General features: G+C 34.9%; 1 protein-coding gene across 15 annotated transcripts in view; it reads right to left on the bottom strand.

The window, feature by feature from the left end:
• The window catches only part of ERC1 (ELKS/RAB6-interacting/CAST family member 1), a 558,286-nt gene that overhangs the window by 309,760 nt on the left and 224,227 nt on the right, over window positions 1-24,299 (bottom strand). For all 15 annotated transcript variants that reach the window (XR_006604246.1, XM_045071559.1, XM_045071558.1 and 12 more), the window contains one exon: window positions 13,349-13,484. Coding sequence is in view for 14 of the 15 variants with exons in the window: in XM_045071559.1 (XP_044927494.1) it covers window positions 13,349-13,484 (136 nt within the window). In the remaining variant the exon portion in view is untranslated. The remainder of the gene's footprint in view (window positions 1-13,348; window positions 13,485-24,299) is intronic.

Here is a 24,299-nt window from a genome sequence, read left to right as displayed (position 1 = left end):
AATTCAGTCTTCATATTTTAGTGATGCTCTTTGAGGAATAAACCCATTTTTAAGGTAATTATGAGAATGAAGTATTCCTGGTCTTGTTGGCCCCCACTGACTAAAGACCCTCCTTAAATTGTTCCTTTATGAATTTTCATTAAAATTGATTTTACTCTTGAGAGGCAAAAAAAAAAATCATAAAATTTAGCAAAAACCAAGTCTAATTCAAAAGTACAAAGTACAAATTATTTGTACTGTTTGGAGCTATCCAATTTTCTAGCCCTCATTATTTAGAAGAATATCAAATTGGCAGCATTGGATGGGGTGGGCAAAAACTAAATAGAGAAAGAAATTTGAATTTCATTCACCTACTGTAACTTGGAATTTCACTCTGTTTAACCAATTTAGGCAACCCAAAATTTAGACATGTACTGTAACTCACTTAAAATCTATCTGTAGACAGGAAAGGAACATGCTTCACCATTTTAAATAGTTCTTATCACCTAAAATGAAAGCAGTATCTTTAGAATTTTACTTCAACTGCTACAAATTATGTTTGCACTCATCAAAACTAACACAGACCAGTTTTCCTACACCTAAATTAGGTACTGAAACCTACTTACTATGCCAACTACACTTACCAAATAAGGTTAAATAAGACCACTTCATTTACAGAGTATAGGGTTCAAAACAGGAGGTTTGTGTGACTAGTTCTGGGCGGATGGTAAAGGGACAGAGGAAGTGGGAAGCTACCAAAAAATTCCTCATATCCTTAAATAAGAAGACTCCTACTAGTCGAGAAATTAGGGCAAAAGCTGTGACACATTAACATACATTAACAAGAAGACCGGATTCTAGCAAATCCCATATGACAACTACTGACACTCAAGAACTTTGCTTCTTGGCATTAGCTCTGTTAACATCAACTACATACCACTGCAGCTGTTAGACTCTAGTCTCCACTGCCTTTCCCTCAAACCAAACATTCAATAAGAACAGTGAAGGCAAAACAAACAAACAATGCAGCAGTTAAAAAATAATTGTTTGTTCTCTTCAAATATCACCATCAAAATTAAAAGGGAAAAAGGTTCAATACTACAGTAACCTAAAAAGAAATCATTTGATAATGACAGATCTTATTAAACTTTCCCTTTGTCAGTAGCAGAGGGAAAGTCACTGCAGATCTCCCACAGATTATCCAAGGTAACCCAGCCTCCCCTGTTCACCCATCCAACTTGAACTCTGCCATGATTATGGAGGTCATTTCTTTGGGTTAATATTAAGAGCTACTTCCTATGGAGTAAACACCACTTACCAAAAAGGCTTTAACATGTTCTGAAAGATATTAATGTTAACTGCTATCCACTATCCTTAATGTAAAGAGACAGTAATTCTTTATTACTCTCCACCCCACTGCTTATTCTTCCTCCCTTTTCCCCATCCCGCAAGCATACACACATAGCAGAAGATTTCATTTAAATTATTCAACATGTCAGAATTCAATTACTAACTACTCATATGCTTACTGAGGGGAAAAAATTGAAGCCAGATGCATTGATAAAGTCAATTTTAAGAAAAGAAAGCTAGCCTAAAACAGAGACAGAAACTGATTATACACCAACTACTTTTTATTTTAAAGAAATGCTTGGGGTCAAAATTTAAAGATATTTTCTTCCCCCTTCTGTCCAAAGTCCCTCAAATATCTCCCCTGTTTTAGAGAACTCTGTTACAACCTTAATAGTTAAAAATCAAAGTCGAACAAGAGCAGATGGGTTTCATTAAAGAAACAGAAATATATACATATAAAATAATTTTTACAGAGCATATTGTACAAATATCCATGTAGACAAGCCAGGTTCTTATCTTAAAAATTCTGGGAGCTGGGTATCAGAAACTTGAGCAAGGACATAGGCTTTGCCTGATCTTACTACACATCTCCTCTGATCAATAACGTTTATAAAACCAACAAGCAGGGGCACCTGGGTGGCTCGGTGGGTTAAGCCGCTGCCTTCGGCTCAGGTCATGATCTCAGGGTCCTGGGATCGAGTCCCGCTTCGGGCTCTCTGCTTGGCAGGGAGCCTGCTTCCCTCTCTCTCTCTCTCTCTCTCTCTGCCTACCTCTCCATCTACTTGTGATTTCTGTCAAATAAATAAATAAAATCTTTAAAAAAAAAAAAGCATACATTTTCAAAGCCTTTACCAAAAACCCAAAGATAATCTTTTACTTAAAATAATAAACAACTGATGTGGTCCATAAGAGAATGACCTTTGTCTTTGAGGTCTTGGCAAAGGGGATACATAATACCTGCTTCTGTTCTCTCAAAAATAAAAAGAATCTTCTCAGAGACTTCACTTTCCAAATATAAAAGAGGGGTTTCCACAACAACACAAAAGAAAGGACTAAACCATTCATTTCACTGAAGTGAGAACACAGTACTTGTAAGAATTTTAGTGCCAGATGTAACTTTAACTACTCATTATTTTAGGGAGAGGATTCTTGTAATAAGCTAAAAGGGTGTTGGCTAATGGTTTCCATAGAATAGGTCTAATTTAACAGCAGGAAGCAGCTCAGTAGGCTACCTACACATGAATATTATCAATAAACACTCCTTCTTACCTTCACTGGCTATCAAACAGAACTGAATTTTGGCCAAAGAAAAGTATCTATAGAGTCCATTTCAACACTGTAGAGTTCCTTAAAATGATTTTATGACTTGTTTTGCTTTTTTCTAAATGATAAAAAGCAGCACAGTTTGGGCTAAAAGCTTTAAAAAATCACACACATGCCAACAATTTGAGTACGTGCTTCACCTGCAGGAAAACCAAATTTTCAAGTTAATTCCATCAACTATGCAAAAGGTTGTTAAAATGGATGCTATCTGTATGTATACTCTACCAGTGTAATCCCTAATTCTACTTAATATTTGCAGAGAACATCATAAAACCCCACCTATGCCCATACTCTAGACAGAAAAAAGAACTTTCTTGCCAAGAAAAAAAATTAATTAAAGAGGAAGAAATAATACAGGATTAAATATTTAAAGAGGCCGAGAATGTCTGTTAAGAAACCAAAATTGATTTTTACAAGAACATTGTTAATAGATCAGAGGTACCTAATCAGATGACGCATCCCATAGTATTTCTAGAAATACTTAATTTTTTTTAAAGGTTTTCTTAAATAAGTATCCCCATGGCCAATGTGAAAACCAAAGATAAGTAGTCTTCATTTCAGAAAGGAAAAAAAAAAATCTCTTGCTAAAATGAAAAAATTATTTTTGACAGAGCAAATCCAATCAAATTTTAAAGAAAAACACAAATGTTTCGCCGATAATGCATCTAAAAAGAGAATATGCCTAAATACATGTAAAGTTTCCCTATCTCTATTTCTGTTGTTTTCACTTTCTTTGAACTTTATTCTTAATATTCATTGGTCTCAGGAGAGCTGACTCACAAAAGCTGCAGTGTTCTTTCAGCAGCCCCATTAATCTCTGTGATAGTAGCCTCTCTCAAGGTTAAATTCAAATACTTTGTTATAAATAAAAACAAAGCACTAAACTACTACTGATAGGAGCTTCTCACCCCTCCCTGTTTCAGACTCCTTTGTCTTATTAGATTATGACTAAAACCGAAGTTTTGTCAAAAGACAAAGTGAGTGTTATTGCTTAAAGAAAAAAAATATTTAAGGTAAAAACCCAATTATTTCCTTTGTTAAAATATGAGAACTCCTTAAAGGGTAACCAATCAAATTTTAGAGAATACTAGGATGCTAAATGTTGTAGCATCATACAAGGTTTTTTAAAATTTTTAATTTTTCAATTAAATTTTTAAGAATTTTAATTTTTAATTTGTAACTAAATCTTTATATTTTATTATTTATAACAATGATAGCTGCACTTAATGATGGTTACCTACCTAAAACATTATTTCAATATTTCTGAAAAGAAATGTTTAAATAGCCCTTAACCTAAGGCAGATAGAAACTAGTTGAGAAGAGAAGTGATTAAATCACACAGGAATAATTATAACATTAAAAAGTAAGAAACAATATAGCACAATTAAACATACAGGTTGAGGAACAAGGAATAAAATAATAACAAAACAGAATGTAGAGATGATCAACAAAGGTTAATTTTAAGCCAGAATCTTTAGGTGGTAAAACTGGAAATCCAAAGAGAAAGGATTCTGTGTAAGAAAAAGAGCATAGATTAGAAAATCAATAAACCGTACTTAAGAAACATAAACACTATCAGCTTCTCTAGGATACAGTAGCTATGCTAGTAAGTATCTCACCTAAAAATTAGGTTAGAAATAAAGGTTTGGCTGATGGGAGACTCCAAAGGCCAAGCTAAAATGCCTGTGAACAAGGAGGGTTCTGGACATCTCTTGATGCCACTGAAATAAACAAACACTTTTAGAGAGAATTGACTAAGTACAATGTACCAAAACCTGGTTCCCAAACTCAAATATGTGGGAAAAACAGCACACAAATTATTAGTATATAATACAAAGTAAGCGAAAATAAGCTCTGAAATCAAAGCAGAAACAAAGTCTAATAGATTTACAACACAGGGCCTGATTAATTCCAACTGTGAGGGTTTAGGCAGGGAGCACAAAAGGGAGGAGCATTTGATCTGAACCTCAGAAGATGGGCAGGCTTTCAACAGAGAGTTTTTCTAATCGCAACATCACCATCAGTCAAATCAGCAAAGATTATGCTTTCATATAATGTTTATTTAGGAAGGAAGAAGCCCTTGTTGGGGTTTGCCTAGTTTCAGTTTTTTTATACAGCAATTACTTTAGTTCATAAACTGTACAATAACACTCCTTTTAACATATCCAGCATATCACAGCACTCAGCACAGTGACAATTCCATAATAGGCACTCAATAAATGTTTACTGAGGACAACTACAGATTATCCTGAAGTCTTATTTAGCCAAGTAAAGTAAAATACAGCTTACAAAAAACATTAATGAGGGCGCCTGGGTGGCTCAGTGGGTTAAGCCGCTGCCTTCGGCTCAGGTCATGATCTCAGGGTCCTGGGATCGAGTCCCGCATCGGGCTCTCTGCTCAGCAGGGAGCCTGCTTCCCTCTCTCTCTCTCTGCCTGCCTCTCCATCTACTTGTGATTTCTCTCTGTCAAATAAATAAATAAAATCTTTAAAAAAAAAAAACATTAATGAAACAACTCAGAACTAATTTAACACAGAACTAAGATCCTGAGTAAGGAAAACAAAATTTGGCAAAATTAAATGCTGAATATCAAGGGAAGAGGCACTATAATTAAAAAACATGATAATAGGAAAGACTCATTGCGAATATGTACTGCATTGCTTTTATCATTCATGTCCTGTATTTGTGAATATCAACTGGAATTGTAGAATAGTTTAAACATATGTATGGATCATACTAAAAACACCTTAAGCATCGTATAATCAAGTCTTAACATTAGTTATGTATATACCCAAGAAAGACATTACAAAGACCTTGTGACCTTAGGACAGTAATTTTGGTGAGTGTGTGACAGAAAAATTGTTCAGGGGCAGTGTCTGCATCAACATAGGACTATTTAACTATCACCAAGGTCAATACGGTATGAAGACATCTATTTACTTTAACCCAAGACCACCACTGCTCTTGACCATTTTGAATACACTGGACCACACCACTCAACTATGCTGTCCTCATTCTCAGCCTCTCAGCACCATTAGCAAGAAGTATTTACTCCCTCTCTGGAGACAATCTTCTCTCTTGCCTTCTAAAATGCCTTAGTCTCCTTTTCCGTCCCACCTCAACTGATCTTTTCATTTGTTTCCTTTCAAACACCACCTTCTCCCACCTAACCCCATCTTTATCTACTGAGGACCTTCAGGGCTCAACTCTAACTCCATGTTCTTCTGTTAATAGTTTACCTCTAGATGATATCACTGATTCTTATGGAGTTCAGAATTATTTTTAAACTCAAGTCCCCCAAATTAATTTACCATAATTTCTATTTATTACTTGGTTAGTTTTATCGTTATGGTGTATTGTCTTCACCATAAGACAATATGCTCCAGAAGGACAGGAAATAAGAATTTTCACTACTATAACCAACTCTAGCAATAGAACTTTACACATAGAAAGCATTTGATGAATTTATATGGAATAAATAAAAGACAGCAAGGAAAATGAGTGAAAAGTAAGCTTAATATCTTAGAGGGATAGAGACTAGTCAAAGTACATCAGCATTAACAAAAGAGCCATATTATCGTATCATGGCTTTACAGTTTGGGTCGAATTTTCAGAACAATCAACTTGTTCAACTAAATTCTACATTAAATTAAGCCTTTAGGATATCAAACAATATATAGAACACAATAACATCTGCATTGCAAACATAGAAACACTATTTCAAAAAAAGCCTAATATATCTATCCTGTATCATTAAGCTTGGAGGTAAGAGGTTTTTGAAATTGATCGCTCATTTCTTTTAAGGGGATGGGAAAGTGAAGTAGGTAATTAAAATTGCTGAGAAAAGAGAGTCAATGACAATTTTAAATAAATTTTTTATTCTGAACTAATTATAAATATACAGAGAAGCTGCAAAATTAGTACACAGTTCCCATATACTTCTCCACCTAACCTCTTCTCATGTTAAGAGCTTACATAACCATGGTAACAATGATCAAAATTACGAAACTGACAATACTTTACCAAAGTACAATACTTTTTACCAAACTAAAGGCCTTATTCTAATTTCAACATTTTTTCCCTAATGTCCTCTATCTGTCTCAGGGTTCAATCCAGGATCTCACATTTTGTTTACTTAACATTTCTTCTAAGTCCCCACCAACCCACCTATAACAGTGTTCAGTTTTTGTCTTTCATGATCTCGATACCTTGATACCTTTTTTTTTTTTTAAGATTTTTATTTATTTATTTGACAGACAGAGATCACAAGTAGGCAGAGAGGGAGGCAGAGAGGGTGGGGGGAAGCAGGCCTCTCTGCTGAGCAGAGAGCTCAATGTGGGGCTCGATCCCAGGACCCTGAGATCATGACCCGAGCTGAAGGCAGAGGCTTTAACCCACTGAGCCACCCAGGCGCCCCCCTTGATACCTTTTTAAAGTATCCTGCACAGTTATTTTATTTATTTATTTATTTATTTATTCTTTAAATAAATTTTATTTATTTATTTGACAGACAGAGATCACAGGCAGGCAGAAAGGCAGGCAGAGAAAGTGGAAGGGAAGCAGGTTCCCTGCTGAGCAGAGAGCCCGATGCGGGGCTGGATCCCAGGACCCTGGGATCATGACCTGAGCCGAAGGCAGAGGCTTTAACTCACTGAGCCACTGAGGTGCCCCCTGCACAGTTATTTTATAAAATGTCCCAGAATATGAATTTGCCTGGTATTTTCTCATGACTGGAATACGATAATTTATTTTGGAGAAAGAGCAACACAAAAATGATACTGTCTCTTTCTCAGTATATCTGACTACTGGTAATGTTAACCTTGATCATTTTGTTAAGGTATCTGCTAGCTCCGTTCACTGAACCACTACAGTCTTATATTAGTAAATATCTTAGGGAATATATTTTGAAACTATGCCAGTCTTATGATGATTTAAATGTTCACCCACTAATTTTCACAAGCATCAGTGGATCTTGTCTGCAACAGTTCTTACTGAGGTGTTTGCTTCACGGTGATTATTTAAAATCTATTTCCTTCTACACTTACTAATTAGAAATCTTTGGAAAAGAGCTATCCTTACTCCTGCACTTACTTTCGCATTTGATTACTTTTATCAGTATGGACTCATGAATATTTATTTTATACTATGAATTAAAATATTATCATTTTTTTTAACTCAAATTGTTTTAGCATGAGCTAGCTATAAGATGCTCCTTTAGGTTGGCTCCTATGTTCTTTCCACAAGCCCCCATTTTTCTATTGAGCACTTTCCTATTTTCTGGAACCACAAAGTTATCCAGGCTCACTGTTTATTTTCCCTGCCCTAGCCCTGAAATCAACTACTTCTCCAAGATGCCTTGGTCCACTTCACTGGAGAAAGGTATACAGCAAACAAAATCTGGGTGTTAGGTATGCGTATTGCTTCTAAGCCCTCTTAATGGATAGTTAGGAAATAAAAGCATATATAATAACCCCATACACATACACACAGCAGTAATATTTCTACATCTATCTGCATATAAATTAAATACCATGACTTCGTAGTAATATCTCTTGATTCCAGTCTAACACCACAAGGCTCACTTAAGCCTTCCCACTTTACTTATTTATAAATTCTTGAACAATGAAAACCTCAGCCCTCATTATCAATATTTATTTGAATTCTAGTACACATATCAAGTACTTTCAGAATGGCTAGCCTATCGTCTGTAAGAAACACATTACTAGATTACAAGATTTATATACAGTTCTATTTAGCTTAATAGCATTCAATCAAGAAAATATTTTCCAAAGCTACTTAGGTTAGTTCCCTTCCTCCCTGTCCCTTTGAGGGTGTTTGTATTATTTGTTTATAAAACAAGTTTGCTTGTTAGTGTTTGTATTCTCTTTTGGTTACCCCCAATGCATCTGATTGGTTTTGTTTACTTAGGTTTTAGAGTATGTGAAATATTACTGTGGTTTGGAGAGTCAGAGCTATTCTCTACAGAGATACGCTAAGAGAAGGTTCTCTTCAAATGTACCACCCCAATTCCATTTCCCCCTTCTTTCCATTCTTCTTCCCAACACTCCCATAGATTACTAGTCTCTCTACTTTCTAGTTTACCCTTCCTGTTTTCTTTTGTAAAAAAAGATCAGATATGTGTATATTTTCTTATACAAAGATTAGCATACAACAAATGGTTTTTGTGCTTCTCCCCCTCCTCAACTTAATGGGATGTCCAGGAAATCATTCCGTATCAGCTCATTAGAGATCTTCCTCTCTTTTTTAAAGCTGCCAAGTCTCCAATGTGTGGGTATACCACAGGAGATTCAAGCACTCTCTATCTATAGGCAGTTAGGTTGTCCAATAGTTCACACTTACCAACAACACTGAAAATAACTTTTTATGTGAATATTTTATATTGCTGGAGATGCATCTTCAGATACAATGAGATGAAGGATACCCAGGTCAATAAGCTAACTGTATCTGTATATGCTAATTATAACCCACATTAAAAAATCTTGTTTGAGACTTTACTAATTTTTAAGAGTATAAAAGGACTTCTAAAACCAAAAACTTTGAGACTAGTTAATATATCTTAGTTATAACAGTCCAAAATACAAAGGTACAAACAGAATACAATGGTATACAGTCATATCTTAAAAAGGACACTCATAACTAAGGCCATGATAAACAATGGCTATGTTTATAGTTTCCAGGATTCCCAAGTTCCCTCCATTATCAGGTATGATTTTCATTTCATATGTAAGGAATCTGTTTAATCTTTTTGGAACATTTTTAATGTGTTGAGCCAAGGACAATGAGTAAAGTAACAACTTATTTCCAAACTCGTGCTCTGCCAAAAAGGAATACTTTAAGTTCCAACTAAATATTCAAAACATGGAAAACTGGGAAGAAATGAAGTTATCTTTTCAAAACACTTTCAAGATAAAACATAGAATTTTGAAGTTAAAAAAAAAACAGTACAGCAAGGACAAATGTGCAAATATTACACACAACTATCAAGAACAAACCTCACATATGATATTGAACAAAATAAGTCACAAAAGAATAAATTTGATGACTCCATTTATATAAAATAAAAATATGTAAAGCTAACTTATACTTTTTATTTAATATATAAACAGGTTGCAAAGAGCAATAAAAATCCAAGTAATAATTTCCTCTGGAGGAAGGGAGGAAATAATGATTGGGAAGGAATCCACATGTGACTTCTGGGATACCAATAATCTTCTCATTTCCTGAGATGATCACTTTGTATGTATTATTTACACTGTGTGTATGCATATGCGTTTTATTATGTATTTTTAAAAATATATTTATCTTTCAGAATAAAGAAAGGCAAATTTAAAAAGCAGTACTACTGCTTTGCGGCAAATTGTAATTTCTGCTAGGAAAATTGAAGCCACAATAAACTACCATAGCTGGCAGTCAGTCACTGAATAACAAAACATGAAAATGAACCTTCTAGTTTTAAAGTAGGTTCAAATCTTCACAAACAAAACACACTATGTGCTTATTAACATGATCAAAAGAATTAATCTTTGGAAGACAGGTGGCATCTGATGAAGATTAAATAGTCATTATTCATAAAAGTTGAAAACATTAACTATACTTTTTAACATGATAGAGAACATATTATAATCCTAGAATTATTATGCCTATAGTGGAAATACTAAAATAATTCCTTCCATTTGCATTTCCTATTTCATAAAACCATCAATAGATGGGCCCAAATATATATGCAGAAATTTAAAACACAAAAAGATTCAGGTATTAAGAGCTACTGTTAATACAAATCTTAAATCAATTGCTTTTCTACTATTTTACTCCTATGAAAACTGTGATTAGCCATTTCTCCAAGAATCTCTAGCTTCTTTTAGTGGGGAATCCTATTCAGAGATCACAATCTGAATGCTAGCTACCACTAGGTTGCCATTGCACTAAAATGGTTAAGAAGTAAGTGGCAAAATTAGTAAAAGAGCTGAGACCAGATGCAAATTATCCTATTTGTAATACTATGCCCTTTCCCTATATTTCAATAAATTACATCCATGTGTATCTTGTATATAGCTATGAACTATCATTTCTCATAAAATTTATAGCTATCACTTACTGAAACACCTTGGAAAAATCATTCATCTACTCTAAATTAGTTTTTCTATGTAATATATAAATAAATAATCTGACTTACTTCTTAAATTATACTAAAAGGAAATGGGATATTACACGTGAAGACTTCTTTGATGTTAACATAAAAACCGGCAAAAGATTAAAAGGGCATCTTTCCGTTTACACAGATAGATAAGTAACAAAACATTAAAGGAACAGAGGGCACAAGATAAATGAAACCGTTAAGGAGGTAACATAAATAAGGGCTTGTCCTATAAAATAAATATTTTCTGTAATTAAAAATAATGTGATCCTACTTCAACAAATGAGGTTGAAAGAAATCCTAGGAATAGTCTATTAAATAATTTCATCAAATATAAAGATGCCAATTCAAACTTGTGAGCAATGAAATAATTTCCTATCAATAACATAGTAAAATTTAGCAATGAAGAAAAATAAGACCCTCATGACACAAAATACCTTAAAATAATTTAAATTAAAAAGTAGGGATGCCTGGGTGGCTCAGTGGGTTAAGCTTCTGCCTTCAGCTCAGGTCATGATCTCAGGGTCCTGGGACTGAGTCCCGCATTGGGCTCTCAGCTCAGCGGGGAGTCTGCTTCCCCCCTCTCTCTCTGCCTGCCTCTCTGCCTACTTGTGATCTCATGTGCTCTCTCTGTCAAATAAATAAATAAATAAAATCTTATTTTAAAAAAAAAAAAAAGGAAAGAAAAGAAAAAGTAAAGGTAAGGGGCGCCTGGGTGGCTCCGTGGGTTAAAGCTTCTGCCTTTGGCTCAGGTCATGATCCCAGGATCCTGGGATCCAGTCCCTCATGGGGCTCTCTGCTCAGCAGGCAGCCTGTTTCCTCCTCTCTCTTTGCCTGCCTCTCTGCCTACTCGTGATCTCTGTTCAATAAATAAATAAGATCTTAAAACAAACAAACAAACAAGCGTGAAGGTGAGGGAACCTGGTTGGCTTAGTTGTTAAGCATCTGTTTTCGGCTCAGTTCATGATACCAGGCTCCTGAGACTGAGCCCAGCATCAGGCTCCCTATTCAGCTGGGAGTCTGCTTCTCCCTCTCCCTCTGCCCCTTCTCCTGGCTTGTGTATGTTCTGTCTCTCTTTCTCAAAAAAATAAAATCTTTAAAAAAATATATAGGTAAAAATGAAAGCCCAGAACAACTTAAAAAGAGTTGTAGATAAATATTTATATGTTCCCTTAACAGGAATAAATGAACCAAAAAATGCTTGGGGAAAGGGCCAACACGGAGGAGGAATAATATATGATTTACATTAACAAATGACAATTTAAGACATGAATAAATACTTAGCCTCACTGGTAATCAGAGAAATATAAATTAAAACAAAAATTAAATATTTTCCATCCATCAGATTGGCAGGGAGGAAGAGAAAATTGGCAGTATTGACTGTTGTTGGCAAGAGGGAGGGAAAATTGGTATGCTGCTTTATCAAAAGGTGCTGCATTTGAGAAAATGTATACTACTCCTATAAGCACTATGTACTTTATAATCAATAAATTTTATATAAAAGATAAATGAAAAAAGAAATTAAAAATATGTCTGAAATAGACTTTGTTGTAAGCCTAAAAATGGCTTCTACAGTAATAACTCCTCCAAATCTCTCTAGTAAAGATTTCATGATAATGCAACTGTGACAAAGTCTCTCATACCCAATTCGAAGTTGTAAAGAGAAAAACGAAGTGACAATGGCTTAGCAGCCTTGGCAGAAGTTTCAGAGGTTTCTAGCAAAGCTTATGATATTCTTCTCTAAAATTTAAACCTTCATTCTGATAGGCTAGAGATCCACAAAGTCTCAGTTAAAGTCACGGCTGAGCCACTTTGACAACTGTGTGCATTTAGGTGACTAATTCAACTTCTCTGAGTCTGTTTCCTTACCTATAAAATGTGTACAAAACCATCTGTCCACTGGATCTCTGTAAAGGTTAGAAGCCGTGAATGACCAGGGCCTACGGCCAAGTACTGGGCACATATACACACTTCTCATATCATCACTACACCCTCATTTGTGAATCATTAGGTCTACACATCAATTATCACTCTGTAGTTTATACATCCTGTATGACTGTGAAATATGCTCTCTACACTGAATGTTTAAAAAGGAGGGAAGAAAGAGGGAGAGGGCAAAAAGGAAAAGGCAGGAAAAAAGGGAAAAGAAGAATGAAAAACACAGGGGGAAGCTCAACAGACATGAACCAAGTTTAGCAACACACTTTAATGAAGGAAGATGGCAAACTGTAACATGGACCACCCTGAAGTTTAACAGAACCCACTCATTAAACTGACATTGAACTTACCAATTAAATGTGATCGACTTGAAGCAAGGTGAACTTTCTCCTATGCTGGGATGTCCTCACAAAGCTGTGGAATAAAACTTGCCTTTTCTATTTAAAGCCATTCCTTTATTGCTAAACAGCTGGTCTCAGAGGAAGGCAGCAAGCAGGGTTACGAAGAGAAAAAAGAGGAGGATAAAGGTGAAGAGGAAAACAACATGCAATTATGGATCAAATCTCTTCACCCAATCCTTTCAGACTGTCCTCGTGTTCTAACCTGTAGTTGCTGGGAACTGTCGTTGAGATTGTCCTCCCTTCGTCGAGCCTCCTCAAGCATCTGTGCGCTCTTCTTCTTTTCCACCTGTTCCTTGTGCTTCAGATTTGCTACCTTCTTATTCTGGTCTTTCACTTGCCTATTGACAAAGGGGAGAAAAACGAAGCTTTTCATATATATGCACAGAAAAGAACATTTTCATTTACAAATCTATACCACTGACACCAAGTAACAGCTGAAAATGAACAAAGAATTCTTGCTGCAAGATTTTTCTAGCAATTCAAAATTATTTCCTAACAAAGGTAGCAAATTGGTTACAATGATATTTCAGAAACTAAGTTTAAGCACGTACTTTACGAAGCACAAAGCCATAAAACATGAGAAAGGGTAGTCTGAAGAAATCAATTCAGAGATTTATGTTGGAAACAGGGAAAGGCTACCAACATCAGTGCTATGAAAGAGTAGATTGGGGGCGCCTGGGTGGCTCAGTGGGTTAAAGCCTCTGCCTTCAGCTCAGGTCATGATCCCAGGGTCCTGGGATCGAGCCCCGCATCGGCTCTCTGTTCAGTGGGGAGCCTGCTTCCTACACTCTCTCTCTCTCTCTCTGCCTGCCTCTCTGCCTACTTGTGATCTCTGTCAAATAAATAAATCTCCCTGATGATGAGTGGTGTTCACCGTCTTTTAGTGTCTTTTGGTAATCTGTACGTCTTCCTTGGAGAAATGTCCATTCATGTCTCCTGTCCTTTTTTAAATTGGATTATTTGTTTTTTTCATGTTGAGTTGCAGAAGTTCTTTATATACTTTATCAGATACGTTCTTTATATACTTTATCACTTCATCACCTTCATCAGATATGTCATTTGCAAAGATCTCGCATTCTTCTTGTTTGTTGATTGCTTCCTATGCTGTGCAGAAGCTTATTATTTTAATGTGGTCCCAACAGTTTACTTTTGCTTTTGTTTCCCGTGCCTCAGGAGACATATCTAGAAAAATGTTGTTACACCCGAGGTCAGAGAAATTACTATCTGTGCTCTCCTTCCAGGATTTTCAAGGTCTTTAGTCAATTTTGAATTTATGTTTGTGTATGGTGTAAGAAAGTGGTCCACTTTCACCCTAGTGCACATAGCTCTCCAGATTTCCCAACACCATTTCTTAAACAGACTTTTTCACCACTACATATTCTTGCCTCCTTTATAGATTAATTGATGATGTAATTGTGGGCTTATTTCTGGGTTTTTTATTCTGTTCCACTGATCTATGTGTCCGTTTTTATGCCAGTACCATACTGTTTTGATTACTACAAGTTTGTACTACATCCTGAAATCTGGGATTGTGTTCTCTAGTTTTGTTCTTTTTCAAGATCACTTTGGCTATTCAGGGTCTTTTGTGTTCCACAGAAGTTTTAGGATCATTTGTTCTAACTCTGAAAAAAATAATGGATATTTTCATAGGGATTGCATTATATTTATACATTACTTCAGCTATATGGACACTTTCACAGTATTTGTTCCTCCAGTCCATGAGCATGGAATATCTTCTCATTTGTTAGTGTTATCTTCCATTTCCTTCGTCAATGTTTTATAGTTTTCAGATTATAGGCTTTTGACCTCTTTCGTTAAGTTTATTCTTAGGTATTTTATATTTTAGTACATCTGTGTAAGGGACTATTTTTTAATTTTCTCTTTCTGCTTCTATGTATACAAATGCAACAGATTCCTATATATTGCTTTTGTATACTGTGATCTTACTGAATTCATTTACCAGTTCAGGAAGGTTTTTGGTGGAATCTTTAGGGCTTTCTGTATACAGTATCTGTATACAGTATCATGTCACATGCAAATAGAAGTTTTATTTCTTCCTTGACAATTTGGAGGCCTCTTACTTCTTTTTGTTGTCTGACTGCTATGGTTAGGATTTCCAGTACTTTTTTTTTTTTTAAACTGTGAAAATCTTTTATTACTGTCTCTTGTGGCAAAATAACATTTTGTACAAATAAGTCACCTAGTTTACTCTGGACATAAAGACAATACAAACAGGAATGATGATCTTAGGTGAAGGGGAAAGAGGAGGGAGGACAGATCTGGTCATTGATGTTTCTTATATTCTGTGAAAAATAGATTTACAGGGGAAAAAAATAGACTTTCACAACTTCAATGACTTTACATGATCCTTGGAAAACAAGGGGTTAAATCTGCCTCCACCAGACCCTTCTTGGGGTGCAGATGTTCTGTAACATGGAATGTGAAGAAACGATGAGCCAAGACGAGCAGGCGCTCACAGCAGAGACCGCAGCAGCCTCTGCATCAGGAATGCTCGGGCCCTGGCAAGGAATTCGTGCTGTGGTTCTAGGGACACACTGTCTCCAGTCCCCAGACCTCACTGCCATCATGGTGACAAGAGCCATCAAAAGAAAGTGACTTGACAGAGAGAAAAAAAGAGTACCCTGGCAGCCTCCTTGAGATGGCAGGACACACTAAAGCAAGACTCCCCCAACTTGTCTGTTACACACAGCCTATTAAATCCAGGCTATTAACTTCCAGAATGAAAGGGTGAGAATGGATATCCTTGTCTTGCTCCTGAACTTAGGAGAAAAGCTCCCACCTTTTCCTCATTTGAGTATGATGTCTATGGTGGGTTTTTCATATATGGCCTTTTTTATGTTGAAGTGTGGTCCCTGAAAACCCACTCCGTTCAGAGTTTTATCATGAATGGATGTTGTACTTTGTCAAAAGCTTCTTCTCCATGTATTGAAATGATCATGCAGTTTTTTATCCTTTCTCTTGTTGATGTGACATATCACATTAGTTTATGAATTAAACCACTCTTCTATCCAAGGAATAAATCTCGCTTGGTGATACTGATTTTTTTTAAATGTATTGTTGGATTTGGTTTGACAATACATTGTTGAGGATTTTTTTAAACTACATTCATCAGAGATATTGGCCTGCAGTTCTTTTTTTTAGTAGAATCTTTAACTGGTTTTGGTATCAAGATAGTACTGGACTCACAGAATGAATTTGGAAGCTTTCTTTTCTTTCTCTTCTGTTTCTTTGAATAGTTTGGAGAAGAATAGGTATGGGTCTTCTTTAAATGTTTGGTAGAAATCATCTCTAAAAGTCTTCTAGTCATGAACTTTTATTTGTTGGGAGGTTTTGATTACTGCCTTAATTTCATTGCTGATAATCAATGTGTTCAAATTTTCTATTTCTTCTTATTTCACTTTTGTAAATTATACATTTCTAGGAATTTATCCATTTCTTCTAGGCTATCCAATTAGTTGGCATATAATTTTTCAAAATATTCTCATAACCCTTGTATTTCTGTGGTTTCAGTTGTTTTATCTCTTTCATTTCTGATTTTGTTTATCTGAGTCCTCTCTTTCTGTGGGGAGTCAAGTCAAGATCAATCCTGTTGATCTTTTCCAGGAACCAGCTCCTGGGTTCACTGATTTGTTCTGTTGGGGTCTTTTTTAGTTTATGTTTATTTCTGCTCTACTATTTATTATTTCCTTCCTTCTACTGGTTTTGAGTTTTGTTTGTTCTTCTTTTCCTAGCTCTTACAGGAGGGTTAGTTGAGGTTTGTCATGTTTCTTGGGGTATGCCTATATTGCTATACAGATTTTGGACTGCTGTCTTTTCATTTATGTTTGTCTTCATATTTTTTTTATTTCCTCTTTGATTTCACGGCTGACCCATTCATTGTTTGACAGCATGTTGTTTAACCTCCATGTATATGTAGTCTTTCCAGATTTTTTCTTACGGTTGATTTCCAGTTTCATAGTGCTGTGGTTGGAAATGACATCGTAGGACTTTGACCTTTTTGAATTTGTTGAGACTTGTTTCGTGGCCTAATATGTGATCCATTCTGAAGAACGCAACCATGCGCACTTGAAAAAAAGGTGTATTCTACTGTTTTAGGATGAAACGTTCTGAATATATATTAGATCCATCTGGTCCAATGTGTCCTTCTCAAACACTATTTCCTTGTTATTTTCTGTTTAGATGATCTGTCCATTGATGTAAATTAGGTGTTGGAAGTCCCTTCTATCAATTGAAGTTCAAGTCCCATTACTATCAATTATTTCCTTTATGTTTATTAGCTCTTTTATGTATCTGGGTGCTGCCACGCCAGGTGCATACATATTTACAATTGCCACACTTGCTATGCCTTCTTGAACTGTTCCCTTTATAATGACATAGTGTCCTTCTTTGTCTCTTGTTACAGTCTTAAAGTCTATTTTGTCTGATACAAGTATTGCTACCTCAGCTTTCTTTTAATTTTGGTTTGTATGATAAGTGCTTTTCTATCCCATCACTTCCAATCTGCATGTGTCTTCAGGTCTGAAACGAATCTCTGGTAGGTAGCACACAGATGGGTCTTGCTTTTTTTTTTTTTATCTACTCTGTCACCCTATATCTTTTGAATGGAGCATCTAGTCCATTTATATTGAAAGTAATTTTTGATAGCTATGTATTTATTGTTATTTTGTTACATGTTTTATGGTTGTTTTTGTAGTTCTTCTCTTGCTTCTCTTTCTTTAGTGATACATTTGGCTTCCTTTCTCTTTATTCTTTGCATATCTATTATCAGTTTTTGCTTTATGATTACCATTAGGTTTATATACAACATCTTATGCATGTAACAGTCTATATTAAGTTGATGGTCACTTAAGTTTGAGCTCATTTTTTACTTCATCCCCGTACACTTTCCACATTTAGGTATACAGTACCATACATCTCTTTATTGTGTGAATCCTTTGGCTGATTTTTATAGATAGACTTAATTCTATTGTGTTTACTCTTTTATGTTATTGCTTTTACTCTTATGGTCTTTCTTTTCCATTCGGTCCCCTTCACCATTTCTTCTAAGACTGGTATAGTGGTCATGAATTTCTTTAACTTTTGTTTGGGAAAAACTCTTCATCTCTCCTTCTATTCTGAATAATAGTCTTGCTAGATAGAGTATTCCTGGCTGCAGGTTTTTTTCTTTCAGGACTTTGAATATATCATGCCACTCCCTTCTGGCGTGCAAAGTTTCTACTGTAAAGTCAGCTGAAAGCCTTAAGTGGTTTCCATACTAGTATGGACACTGAGCTTGTTCCCACAGGTGGCCATGTGTTTATGCTTGTGAGTTGGGTAGGGAAATGGTGTCCAACAGCTTCTTCATTCCTGGAGAAATCTCACGGGATGCTTCTCCTTCCAGCACACACTCTGAGATTAGTAAACAAATCTCCCTCCAGTATACCCCATGCATTTTTCAAACTGCTGCTTCTATGCTGTATCTCTAGGGAGCTATTTGTTGTGCTATCTCTTTGAAAGTGGGAACTCAGGTTCCTCTCGCTCTACTGGCTCTCCCAGGAGTCTGCTGAATTTCAGATTTCCAGATTTTTAAGCCCCACTGACTAGAAGAATTCAGCACCTCTGTTTTTCAAAGACAAATGATTTTGGAATTCCTAGTGTGAGAGTCTGTTTCTTTGATTTCTGCACATCTCAGGCATCCCTCCCTCCCACAGAAAACCCTGTGGGTCCCTTTAGCTGCTGACCACTTTTCCACCCTTCCTACCCTCTTCAATGTGGCCTCTTCTCTACATTTAGCTACAGAGAGTTTGTTCTATCAGTCATCAGGTCATTTTCTGGGTTATGTACAATTATGTGGCTGTTATCTAGATGTATCCATTGGATGAGGTGAGCTTAGGGCCCTCCTACTCTGCCATCTTCCCCAGTAGTTCTGAACATCTTTCCATATGGTATTTGGCCATTCCTGTTTCTACATCTGTAATATAGCTACTTATATCTTCTGCCCATTTTTTAATTAGGTATCTTTTTCTTAATGACTTTAAGTATATTTTATGTATTTTGTATAATAATCCCCTATTATATGTTATACAAATATTTTCTTCCAATCTATGAATTACCTTTATGATATGTTTTTAATTATAAAATTTTAAAATTTTTATTGTATCAAGTGTACCAATCTTCTTTATGGTTTGCAATTTTGTGATTTTTTTCACAGTATCTTCCCTTTCCCAACCTCATAAAGATATTCTCTTAAAAATTTTGTAACTTTGTCTTTCACACTGAAGTCATTAATCCATTTGACACTGATGCTGTATATGATATGAACTAAAGACATAATTTCATTTTTCAGGTATGACATGAGGTAAGAATAAAATTTCATTTTTTACATATATTGATAGCTAATTGTCCTAGCAGCACTAACATGCACTGTCACAACTGTCATATAGAAAGTTTCTGAAAACAAGTGTGCCTATTTTGTGGCTCTCTGGTATCTTTGCGAATTTCTATGCCAAATCTGTATTTCCTTAATTATTATGCCTTTATACAAAATCTCAATAGTTATTTCAGGCAAGCCTGCCTACCTTGTTCTTATTCAGGACCATTTTGTTGTTTCCTGGCCTTTAGACTTCTCATATAAACTTCAGAACCAGGCTATCAAACTGCAAAACCAGCCAATCAACCAATCAACTAGAGCAATCAAAACTCAGCAGCCACCTTTTGGGAATTTTATTGAAACTGTACTGAATCTACAAATCAATATGGGAAGAACAGACATATTCATGCTCTTGAACCTTTCAATTCATTGACATGGTATGTCTCTCTAGTTATTTAGTTATCCTTAACCTTTGTTTTCAACAAGTGTTTGAATTTCTTCAATAAAAGACTTTATTTTATTCCTAGGGACCTTATATTTTTTGTTGTCATTTTAAATTTCAGACACCATGTCATTACAAAGTTCCTTATAAAAAGTACTCCCCCAAAAATAGTTTTCAACAATGTAAGTATTGACAAAATTAACAATTCATTGTTATCTAATGTCCAATACATATTCAATGGTCCCCAGTCATCTCAAAATAAATCTTTTCACAGTTGGCTTGTTTGAATCAGAATTCATTAAAGGTTCACAGCATTGTGTTTGTTAAATCCTTCCAAGTTCTATTAATCTAGAGAAAAATCCCTCACTTCTTCCTCTGCCCCCTTTTTAAAATGCCACTGACTTCTTAAGGAAACAGATTTCAGTTTTTCTTATAAAATGACTTACATTTTGGGCTATTTGTCTGTTTCTTCATGGAGTCATTTAACTCATTTCCTGCTTTTCCTTTTCTTTAGATACTGAGATTTAGCCTGAAAGACTTGACCAGATTCAGTTTTAACTCTGTAAGTCATAATACTAAATAATGGCAGTGTATATTTCATATTGCCTCACATTGGAAAGCATGTAATGTCTGGTTTTCCCATTCTTAACAAAGCTAGGATTCATCAATGTATTAAGGTAGTAACAGCCTTCTCATCTGTGTATAAAATTCACCTTTCATCAACTTTTCATCTAATAGTCCCAAACCCAGATGAACCTTTCTTAAATCAATTATTCCAGTGATATAATTTATTAAATTAATTTTATTCTAATGTTTTCTTGCTGGCATGTGGACATGCATTTGATTTCAATATGTGGGTTTATATGGAACGATCTTGGTAAATGTTTCTGCTAATAATTTTTCTGTATATTCTTTTGGGTATTTCAGGATTTTTTCAATCTTTCATTCTTTTTATCTTTTCTCATTGAACTTCCTAGAATTTCCAGAAGCATGATGAAAAGGAGTAGTGAGAATGAGTATCTTTGTCCTTCTCTTGATTCAGCAAAATGCTTTTACATTTCATAATTGACTAGAATATCTGTTAACTTTTTTCTGTGGGAACTTTTTAATCTTTCCTTGTCTGCCAAAAGTTGTCATTTTAGTTGTGAATACATGAATGCTTATTTTATTGACATGTCTTTGAGATTTTCCAATGTTAAACCAATTTTATCACAAGACAAACCCTATCTTTTATATTTTGTGTATTTACCCCTATAAATTTCTTTACTTTCCTCCACCTTAACTATACATTTATGAAATTAATGAAAGAATTCTGGCATTTTTATTGTTGTCTGTAACGAAGGTTTCTCAGAGAATATAGTTAATAATACTGTCAAAAACATAACTGTGGAATCCTCTCTACAAGGTTTTGAAAACACACATTCTCTTTTAGGTTGATCTGAATATGATCCCACCTACACACAACAAAATTTTTAAAAGTAATTTCTAAATGTTTCTTCAGCATAGAATTTTAACTAAAAAACTTATTCAAAATCAAATACTTTATTAATGACATAAATAGTAGGATAAAAAGTCATTCTCTAATAGAAGTACATACATAATAAGCTATGCCAAGGTCACATTTCAGATCTGTACTTTCTGCTATCTTGACTATTCACAGAAAGATTCAACCACAGAGAATATAATAAAAATAGTTACCAATAAAAGAAATAGAAACATAAGTCATGTTTATATTTCACCCTCCTCATTACATAATTTTCTATGCTAGTAATTCCATTTGTGTTAGTCTGATATCAATTATATCAACTAATGGGAAAAAAAGATTGGTACTTTGCATTTAAAAAGGCCAAAAAAATAAAGCAAAATTGTTTTCATGAATCAAATTGCTCTTTCTCAAAATTAAATTACTCATAACATTGCTTTAATAGGTACAAACATTTCACTCTCTGTTTTAAGGGAGAAAAAAATCTCACCTGGCGTATAATTCTTCTCACTCTCTATATATGCATTATTCCAGATGGTGCTAGCAACCACTAATGCCTACAGCAACCTGGTGACTTGGTTACATAGAGTAAAAAACCTAATTAAAATTACCTGTGTATTTTTTGGTTCGAGGGCCAACTTTATACGCTTAACATTTAATCCAATTAAAACCCATTTCACTCTTTTTAATCATAATTATTATCCGAGAGCTAATGATTTTTTTAAATTTCTGACTTTACCCTTAAGTCACAGATCTAGTTCAGGGTGTTTTTAGCTGTATTTCAGAAAAGAGAATAAAAAAATCCCACTGCCCCTACCCCATCCCAACAACATTCCAATCCAACTTGTAGTGTGTGTTTAAAAACCAAAAATGTTATTTCTGATTTTCAAAATACTGGTCACAGAATTTTAATGATTATCTCCATCAACTCCAAAAAGACATGATAAAATGCTAAGAAACAAATACAGAATACCAAGCTGAATTCAAAGCATGATCCTAAACATACATGTGTGCATGTACACACACACACGCAAAATCAAAAAAATTAAAAATTTAAAATACTAAAAAGTTAAAAATTTCAGCTTTTTTTTTTTTTAATTTTTAATTTTTTATAAACATATATTTTTATCCCCAGGGGTACAGGTCTGTGAATCACCAGGTTTACACACTTCACAGCACTCACCAAAGCACATACCCTCCCCAATGTCCATAATCCCACCCCCTTCTCCCAAACCCCCTCCCCCCGGCAACCCTCAGTTTGTTTTGTGAGATTAAGAGTCACTTATGGTTTGTCTCCCTCCCAATCCCATCTTGTTTCATTTATTCTTCTTCTACCCACTTAAGCCTCCATGTTGCATCACCACTTCCTCATATCAGGGAGATCATATGATAGTTGTCTTTCTCTGCTTGACTTATTTCTCTAAGCATGATACGCTCTAGTTCCATCCATGTTGTTGCAAATGGCAAGATTTCATTTCTTTTGATAGCTGTTTTTAATTTTTTCCTAATGGTTTTCTGTAGTTTCTAAATTTTCTAAAATAGACAAAATACTTTTTATATATTTTATTTATTTTGGAGAGAGAGACAGAGCACACAGTTTGGGTGAGGAACAGAGGGAGAGGGAAAGATGAGGCAAAGAATCCCGAGCAGATTCCAAGCTAAGAGTGAAGCCTGACTCAGAGCTTGATCTCACAACACTGAGACATGACCTGAGTCACCCAGATGCCCCAATAGACAAAATTTTTTTAAAACATTTTAAAGTTATGTTTTTAAAAAATGAGACATGTGGGCACCTGGGTGGCTCAGTTAGTTAAGCAGCAGACTCTTGATTTCAGCTCAGGTTAGGTCATGAGATCAAGCCCTCCATGGGGCTCCCTGTTTGGCACCGGGCCTACTTGAGATTCTCTCCTTCACCCCCTAGCCCTCCCCCTGCTCACATGCACACACATGCATGCTCTCTAAAACAAATACATAAATACCTACATTTTTTTAAATGAAATACAGTTTTATCTCAAAATAGGGTCTTCTGTATCACACTAATAGAAGGTAGTCCAACTATGGCACATTTAAGTTTCCCTTATTTTTTTGATCTTTAATTTTCTACTTCCTAAGGTTTTCTTTTTATACTTTCAATTTCTTTTCTTTATCTTAGTTTTCTGGCTATTACTTCTACATTTTCACTGTACAGAATAAAGGATAATTAAATATGAAAATAAAATTATTTTATCTTGAAAGTCAGAGAACTAAAAAAAGTACAGAAAATTATAAGAGGATTAAATCAATCTCTCTCCTATTGTCTTTTCTACCCCACCTCCTTGTATTATGTATGTGTGCACACACAAGCACGAGTGTATGTAGAATTCTGAATTCACAAATTAACTAGAGGGAATGAATACACCCAATTTCTTATCTCACTAATATCCTTTTCAATACTGTTTCTTAGGTAAAGAATACAAAAGGCAGTATCATCAAAACATATGCTAAGAGTAAAAATAAAAGATGTTACTACAATGTATATTCAGAAATAAATATTCTGAGACAAAACAGAACCTTTGAAACATGAAATTACCTTTTCTTTACTTATAAACAGATCAATATATAATTTGATTTAAATCCAAATTGACAACAAAATCCAAATATGTTAGTAAATCCATACCTTAAAGTGCAAACAGAATGAAAAGGATTTAAATGGCTTAGTATAGATTTTTTTATAAACTCTCTCAGACTGCTATTATGCCTGAATTAATTAACTGGGATTAAATTCTAAGTGGACTTATATATTTATTATTTTTCAAGCAGGAAAAGGAGAAAGGAGATTCATAAATGAATTAATCCTTTAAAATCTGATTCTCAATTGA

This window comes from Mustela putorius, unplaced genomic scaffold (genome assembly GCF_011764305.1).
Source record: "Mustela putorius furo isolate JIRA1106 unplaced genomic scaffold, ASM1176430v1.1 tig00003988_pilon_pilon_pilon, whole genome shotgun sequence".
NCBI classification, from domain to species: Eukaryota; Metazoa; Chordata; class Mammalia; order Carnivora; family Mustelidae; genus Mustela; species Mustela putorius.
The sequence above is the reverse complement of the archived record's forward strand: the minus strand, read 5'-3'. Positions and strand labels throughout refer to the sequence as shown.